The sequence below is a fragment of the Marmota marmota genome, unplaced genomic scaffold, assembly GCF_001458135.2.
Source record: "Marmota marmota marmota unplaced genomic scaffold, marMar, whole genome shotgun sequence".
NCBI lineage: Eukaryota > Metazoa > Chordata > Mammalia > Rodentia > Sciuridae > Marmota > Marmota marmota.
Window position 1 is genome coordinate 768,404 of NW_025999896.1, and position 8,852 is coordinate 777,255.

The 8,852-nt window shown below is 41.2% G+C and overlaps 1 protein-coding gene across 1 annotated transcript in view; it reads left to right on the forward strand.

Annotated features, from left to right (window-relative positions):
• The first annotated feature begins 66 nt into the window (after positions 1–66).
• Polr2a (RNA polymerase II subunit A) overlaps positions 67–8,852 on the forward strand; it is a 25,349-nt gene continuing 16,563 nt past the window's right edge. The window contains exon 1 of the mRNA XM_015504415.2: positions 67–574. Within this exon, the coding sequence (XP_015359901.1) occupies positions 482–574 (93 nt within the window). The 5' untranslated portion in view covers positions 67–481. The remainder of the gene's footprint in view (positions 575–8,852) is intronic.

Consider the following 8,852-nt stretch of genomic DNA (forward strand, 5'->3'; position numbering starts at 1 on the left):
AGGGAGGGCGGGAAAGGAAGGGGCGGGGATGCAGGGGCGAATCTATAAAGGGCGTCATTCGGCCAGTTCGCTTCTCAGAAGCGCCGAGAGCGCGACCGGGACGGTTGGAGAAGAAGGCGGCTCCCGGAAGGGGGAGAGACAAACTGCCGTAAATTCTGCCGTTCAGGAACCCGGTTACTTATTTATTCGTTACCCTTTTTCTTCTTCCTCTCCCCCCAAAACCTTTTCCTTTACCCACCCCCCTTTTTTTTTTCCTTTTTGGGAGCCGAAAAATCTCCGGAAAGGGGGAGAAGGTTTCCTTTCGTTCTTTTTCATTTCCCCGCCTCCTTCCCTCCCCCACCTTTCCCTCCTCCGACTTTTTACTCCCAACTCAGGGAGGTCCTTCCCTGTGGCCGCCCCGACAGGGTCTGAGCACCTAGGCGGAGGCGGCGCAGGCTTTTTGTAGCGAGGTTTGCGCCTGCGCAGCGCGCCTTCCTCTGCCATGCACGGGGGTGGTCCCCCCTCCGGGGACAGCGCATGCCCGCTGCGCACCATCAAGAGAGTGCAGTTCGGAGTCCTGAGTCCGGATGAGCTGGTAAGCTGCTGTGCCCTGTCCCTTTAATTATCTCCTGCGCCGGAGGGCGGGACCCACAGGACTGCAAAAACTTGACGCTGTTCACTGCCCACAAGTGACCGGCAGGGAAGATGGGTTAGCGGCGCTGAGGCCATTCAGGGTCCAGCCCCGGGGCTCCCAGATAAGTTTCGTAAGGTTTTAAGCAAGCTTAGCGTGTGGGTGAATTACCGATGTTAAACGAGATGAGATGAATCCTAGAGTTTAAAAACTAAGTTCGAATAGGAAACCGACCCCCAGGTATTTTTCCCTCCCCTGCTACAAATATTAATTGAGCAAATGTTATGTGGCAGACACAACAGTCGCTGGGGACGCACAGCTAGCTTCAAGAGACAGATGGGTACCTTGCCTTTTAGAGTATATTCTGTCGGAAGAGGCAGAGGAGGTAGACAATAAACATTTGAGTTAAGCAAAATGGGAGTAATGTTATGGAAAGGCACTGAGTTGGTAGTAAGTTAGATGGAATGGTGTCTGGGTCTGGCAAGGACTGTTTGAGGTGAAAATTACCCTTATGATGAGAAGCAGCCGGTCACATTAAGCCATAGATTCTGGGGAAAGAGGCAGAAGGCCAGAGGGAAAAATACCTTGGAGACTGAAAGGCCACCATGGCTGGAGTTTGGTGGACAAGTAGGAAGAGTGTTACAGAAATAGGAGAACCATGGGATATTATAAATCATGGTAAGGAGACAGGATTTAAATCAATTTTCAGTAGAAAGCCATTGGATAGTTATAAGGACTATAATGACTCAATTTACATAATATAAACATAATATATATGTGTGCATATGTGTATATACCCATCTATTGTGACCTCACATCAGTCATACCACAGAATAAATTTAGATGAAGTTAGTATTTAACAAAAAATACAGGTGGCTTTTGGGGGTCTGTACCAGAGGCAGAACTTTAGTAATAATGAATTAAATAAAGGCAAATTTTATGGTGAACCTAAAATTAGCTAAGCATTATACATACAAGGAGGAGCAAAGTAGATTTTATTACATAAAAATAAGAGCCAATTCTGTTTATCAGAGGCACCACGGACAATATATGCAATATGATGTATAAAGATAGATTTATTATACACATACAAGGGATACTTACATGAAAGGAAAGTGCATGTCTCCAGAAAAATGAATAAACATTATGAATAGACAGTTCACAGCCATAAAAACACAGTGAAATTACTAATAAAAACATACAAATTAAAACTTTTTTCCTTATCTTATTTTTCCTCCTGGTAAAAACACCCTGAAATAGGGATGGGATGTAGCTCAGTGGCAAAGCATTTGCCCCACATTCACAAAACCCTGGTTTCCATTTCCAGTTCCAAAGAAGAAAAAAAACAAAACTGGGAAATAGGCATGCTTACATATTATTGGTAAAAAATAAATTCATATAAATTTTTTCTTTTTGAGGACAGTGTGGCAATTTAATCAGTCTTTTTTGTTGTACATGAACAATACCTTTATTTAATATTTATTTTTTAGTTGTAATTGGACATAATACCTTTATTTTATTTATTTTTATGTGGTGCTGAGGATTGAACCCAGGGCCTCACACATGCTAGGCGATCGCTCCACCACTGAGCCACAACCCCAGCCCTGAACAATACCTTTATTTTGTTTAGTTATTTATAGGCTGGGCTAAGGATTGAACCCAGTGCCTCACACATGGTAGGCAAGCCCTCTGCCACTGAGCTAAAGCCTCAGCCCCCCTTTATCAGTCTTTTAATGTGTATATCTGTTGACTCAACATTGCCACTTCTAAAATTTTATTCTTAAATTAAAAAAAACTTAATTTCTCCCCTGAAACATGCCCCTCCCCCTGTTTTGCCTGTTCAATAAATGGCTTTTCCATTTATATATTTATTCAGGCCAAAACCTAATAGCTAACTTTAATTCTTCTCTTTTTTACTACTGACTCCATCTGCCAGTTTGTTCTGCCTTCAAAATATACTTGGAATCCAGCCATTTATGACCATCTCCACTATGTTCCACTCCACCATTTTCCCCTGGGACTAGCCTAGACCCCAGTTGTTTTTCCTGCATTTTGCAGAACAGGTAGAACAGACTAAAGAGATCATTTAATCTCATCTCTTCCATTCCCTACATGGAATCCTCTTCTGAGGATTCAAATTCCTTACTCTGAGACCTGTTAGGTCCTGTATTATCTGGCCCCTGCTTGCCTCTCCATCTCAGTACCAGCCTTGTCTTTATTTTTCTTTGTTCACTGTGACCTGCTTGTCCCTTGACAACTGAAAGCTTATTCTTGCCTCAGATTTTGTTTTTCATCGTCCCTGCTACTTGGAGCTACTTGGAACTACATTGCCCAAATGTCCACATGCTAATTCCTTTATGTCAGTATATCTCCTCAGATGTTAGGAGCTTTACCCTGACCACCCTATTTAAATAGCATATTCTTGCATTCTCTAACCTCTGCCTTCTATTTATTTTCCTTCATTGGCTGTCTTTTTTTTTTTTTTTTTTTGGTGCTAGGGATTGAACCCAGGGTTTTGTGCATGCAAGGCAAGCACTCTACCAACTGAGCTGTATCCCCAGCCCCATGGGCTGTCATTCTTGAGAGGTGTGTCATTCTTGCACCCTTGATAGAACCTTGTTATTCACCTCTATTCCCTCAGCATTTCAAATAGTACCTGGCATGTAATAAAAAGTAGTTGGATAAATAAGTGAATGATTGTGCGGAGACACACACAGAAGAAATTTTAACTGTTTGAAAATGAGAATTATGAACCACCTAAATATTTACTAATAGGAACTGTATTGTGTGATTCAGAGTATGATCTTAGAACAGAAAAGCATTGTCCCACTAGGTTAAATCTGTTCCCAATTGTGCTGATACACTTGAGGCACAGCAGCAAACTCAGTGAAGTGTTTTTAATTCTACAGAGAAGCATAGGTGCCCTGGTTCCAGGTAGTTCCGTTTCAGCATTAGATGGCGCCAGTTCCCTTTGGATGATGACATACCTTGGTGAAGCTGGATTTTTTTTTTTTTTTATACTGGAGATTGAATTTAGGGGCACTCAACTACTGAGCCACATCCCAGCCCTGTTGTACTTTATTTAGAGACAGGGTCTCCCTGAGTTGCTTAGTGCTCGCTTTTGCTGAGGTTGGTTGGCTTTTGAACTCAGGATCCTTCTGCCTCTGCCTCAGCCTCCCGAGCCTTTTGGATTACAGGCATGCATCACCATGCCCCACTGAAGCTGGATTATTAATGGGTGCTAAGGTACTTAATAAGTGGCTTTTTTTTGGCTTAAGTATTGCTGTGAAAGTTACTGGAACACTAACGACTCTGAACTGATAATGTTAGGAAATCTCCAGTTAAATGAAAAAATGACTGAACAGTATGCAGAATGAGACCCTATTTATGTTAAAATAAGAACAGATTAGCTTTTTTTTTAAATGATGGAACACTGCTTACAAAATTGAGGGAATCATCTCTGGAGTAGAGGAATATGGGGGACTTTTTGTTTTCCATGGCTTTTTTTATGTAGTGTGCATGCCTGTTTTTGAGGGAATAACAGATGGTTCCACTTTGAGGTGGGAGGATGGATAAGAGTAAGAGCAGGTGGTATTTAATGCTAGTGTGGTCTCTAAAAGTCATGAGGGGTGGGAGTAGGGGATTGAGGTACAGAAGACTAAATTGGCTTTATTATAGAGCTGTTGTCTTTGCTGTTATAAAAAGGGTTTGTTGTGTGAGGGAAGGAAGCAAGGAGGGTTGGTGCTAGGATTTTTTTTTTTTTTTTTGGCTCAAACTCTACCAAAGAGCTACACCTTCAGTTCCGAATGTACTCCTTTAGGTAAGAGTGTGGGATACAATTGATGAAGAAGATTATCCTTGTTTTCAAATTATTTATCATCTAATGAGGGATCTCCTATACAGGCAACAAATAGTTTCTGGGCCCCTACCATGTGCTAGTGACTACTCAGTTCATCAATGAGAATATAAAGATAAATAAACATGCTCTTTGTCCTCAAGGATTGCAGTCCAGTGGGAGTGATAGATGTGTAAGAAAGTAGTTAAAATTTTGCTTAGAACCTTGGTGGGCATAGATAAGGATAGCTCATAGTGAATGAAGGCTTCACCAGGAGGGAACATCTGAGTTAAGTCATATGAATAAATGGAGGTTTACTTGAAAAGGGGACATGGAAAGCCAAAGGAATTTAGATAAATTTATAATTGGAACATAAATATGGGGGAGGGGTGGAGAATGTGGTACCACATAGAACTGTAAAAATAGAATCCAAGTTGTGAGGAGTTGATTTGGTGTGCTAAAGGAAGAAGACAAAAAATATTTACTAAGCTTCTGTGGAAGCCTTTTGTTTTGTAATCTCAGAATAAATAGCAGGACAACCTAGCCTCCAACTAGCTACCTCTTCAGAAATCTAACCTCTGTCCTGTAGATGGTGAGACCTAGTCCTCTGTTGAAGGCTAAAGTAGTTCGTGTATAATTCCAAAAGACAATTTGTTAACCTATGATGGAGGGATAGTCCTTCCCATTAACCAGAACTTTCATGCCTGCTTTCTAGGACAGTCAGTTGTCCTGTCTCAGAATGCCTGAAAGCAGAATTGGTCATTAGAGGGGTGGTTGATTTAGTGAGCATGGGCTTTGAGCAGAGGGAAGTAGAAAAGTTTTCAGTGATTTCCCTTAGGTCTCTCTGTAGTGTCTGTTCTGGTGGCCAGATTTCATGCCTGCTTCTCTATGTGTGTTTCATTCAAAGTGAACAAAATACCCATCTTAGTAGCTGGTGAGTTTCCAGCTTTGTGAATTTAGTCACACACCAAGCCCGTCTCCTGAGGTGTCACCAGATAACTTCATGGGAGTTTTGGGAACTCTTCTCAGACTTGCATTTTAGGAAACTGTTCTGGTCTCTACCCAACCATGACTAATCAGATCTATTATGAGGGTGTTTAGTAGTTTTATTCAAGGGAAAACTACTCTTTTGTAAGCTCTTTGAGGGCACCTGGCTCCAGAGGAAGGTCCTATGCAGTGTAGTTCATTTTAACAAACTTTTGATAGAAGCCTACCTGAGAGATGTTCACAGTCTTTAGGGAAAACACACCCCTAATAGATAACTTCATTGCATTGTCAGAAGTGCCGAAATATAGGGGCTTTAGAAGCACAAAGCTGTCTTGTCTTGGGGAGTCTGTGAAAAGGATGCCTGAAGGAAGCAATGCCTGAGTTAAGTCTTGGAGCCAGTGTTTCTAATACAAAGGGCCTTCTTAGAATAGGGAAAGGCACCAGTGGTGTAAAGCACCAGAGAAGTTTGTTACCCAGTTGTGCTGAGTGATAAGAGAACCACAGGAATTGTTACTGAGGAATTGTTACTGAGGAGTCTACAGGTGTGGAGCATGGGAATGAAGGTAGGGACATCATAAAATCCTCTTTGTAAGCCATCCTGCTGAGTTTGGAATTAATTCCAACAGTGATTATGTTTCTGTTTCAGAAGGAGCACCCAGTTGTGTGGATATATTGGAGAGAGACAGGCTGTTGACCCATGAATATGTTCTATAAAGGAAAAACCTGGGGCTGGGGATGTGGCTCAAGCGGTAGCGTGCTTGCCTGGCATGCGTGCGGCCTGGGTTTGATCCTCAGCACCACATACAAACAAAGATGTTGTGTCCGCCAATAACTAAAAATAAATATTTTTTTAAAAAAGGAAAAACCTGGACAAGTACAGTGGTTGTAGGGATAGAAAAGAGGGAGGGGCAAGATTTAAGAAATATTTAGGAATTCAAAATGACCAGCACTTGGTGAATGATTAGGTAGTAATGGCAGCCATATATTGGATACCTGTTATATCCTGGGCTTAAGCAGGCTAATTAAATCCTTAATGATTATAGTTCATAAGAACAGAACCAGAATTCCAGATCAGAAATTTTTGACTACAGAGCCAACATATAGTTTCAACCTTTTATGCCTGAGGATAAGGAAAGATAATTTATTTAAAAATAATATTAATTAGATAATTTCCTTATCTAATTATCTAAGATAATTAGAAATTCAGATTTCTAATTTGGGATTTACACCTGAGATGGGAAGTGGAAAAAAAAGGAGAGCTTTTTGTGGGGAAGAGAGTTTGCTTTTAGACATGTTGAATTTAACTTATCAATGGGATGACTGAAGAGTTTTAGTAAATAGTTAAATATATGATTTCAAAGCCCATAGGACAGATTGGACCTGGAGGTAAAGATTGAGTTATCAGAGTAGACAGTAGTGATGATGTCATGATCTACAGGTAAGTATGGAGAGTAGCAGAGCATACCATGGCCAAGGAGCCTCAGAAAGAGACAAAGCAGCAGCAGCGGTGGGGTGTGTGTGTTGGAACAGAAAGAGAACTTCAAGTAAACAATCTGTTTGTGTCATAGGCCAGCAAGCTGAGAACTGAGATGGGTTCTTTGAATGAGGCAGAGTGGAGTCACTGGCTTAGCAGCAGTGTAATCTTAGGAAAATTTGGGGCCTCAAGTTCTACAATCTTTAGAATGAAAGTAATGATGCTTATTTTATGTTAGTTGTGAAGATAAAAACGAATCAACTAGCACCTGGCATTAAGAGGATGTTTTGTAGCTGAGTATGGTGGTACACACTTGTAATCTCAGCTACTCAGGAGCCTGAGGCCAGAGGATCACAAGTTTGAGCTATCCTGTGCAACTGTCTTAAAATAAAATAAAAGGCTGGGATCTAGATTAGTGCTTGAGGCCCTGGGTTAAATTCCTAGTACCACAAAAAGAGAAGAAAAAAGAAAGGTTATATTTTAGAGTTTAAATAATTATTTTTCCTGAAGCATAGGAGAGTGGGGTGAGCCTATATTTGGCACCAGAGAGAGTTGGGTATGACTTCTTCTAGCTCCTTGAGTCCTTGGGTAAATAACTTCATGTAGTATCAGATTTTTTTTTTTAATATTTTTTAAGTTGTAGTTGGACACAATACCTTTATTTTTATTTATTTATCTTTATGTGGAGCTGAGGATTGAACCCAGCGCCTCACACATGCTAGGCGAGCATGCTACCGCTGAGCCACAACCCCAGCCCCTGGTATGAAATTTCTGGAGATAGGAATTCATTCCTGGGAGATCAATGGTTAGGGTTAGAGAAACAGTGATTGGAATTAGAGAAGGTTGGTACCTGGCTCAAGGTTGACATAAATAGAAGCTTTTAATAAATTTCTTGAATTTCATCCCTCTGGAAGGTTAGTGAACCAAAGAGTCTAAACTAATTTAAAAATCATGATTTTTTTTTTTTTAAATGTGCTGAGGATCAAACCTGGTGCTTCACATGTACTAGGCAAGCATTCTGCCACTGAGCTACAACCCCAGTCCCTAAAAGTCTTTTGAGTTTTTATTGTATGAAAGGATGCTAAAGATTGCCTCACCTGCCTTTAGCCCAGGGCAGAAATGTCTTCTCCAACTCACTACTTTTTTTTTTTTTTTTAACATTTATTTTTTAGTTGTAGTTGGATGTAATACCTTTATTTTATTTATTTTTATGTGTTGCTGAGGATCAAACCCAGGGCCTTACACTTGCTAGGCAAGTGCTCTACCACTGAAGCCGCTACCCCAGCCCCTCCAACTCAACTACTTTTTAAAAGTTCTTCCATCTCCCCACTTTTCCTTCTCTGAATTGCCCCATTGAGTCCTGGCTCCATGTTTCTGGGGTTTCCAGCTATTCATTTTTGTTCCACCAACCAGTCCTAGCACCTGGTTCTGTGATAAAATAACATCTTCATCTAGATGTGGAATAGTTTAGGCAATTCAGGTCCTTGAGGAGACAGTGACAAAGATGGAGTAAAGAGGCAAGACTGTATCTCCAGGTCCCTTGTTTCTCTTCAGGAGCTGAAGTTAAGAATTGGTGGGGCATGTCTTGGGACTGTTCAGAGTTATGTTCTCAGATTCGCGGGCTTAATTTCAAGAGGGAGAAGAAATAATACATTGGTTTTTACTCCCCTTGAAGGAACTTTTATTTCTTTTTATGATTAAATCCTTTGAATGTCTGTGACTTAGAATTAAAACCAGAGGAGCCGGGTGCAGTGGTGCATGCCTGTTATCCCAGTGGCTCAGGAGGATTGGGTATTCAAAGCCAGTCTCTCAGCAAAAGCAAGGTGCTAAGCAACTCAGTGAGATCCTGTCTCTAAATAAAATACAGAATAGGACTGGGGATATGGCTCAATGGGTGAATGCTCATGAGTTCAATCCCCAATACCGCCTGCCCTCCCCAGCCCCCG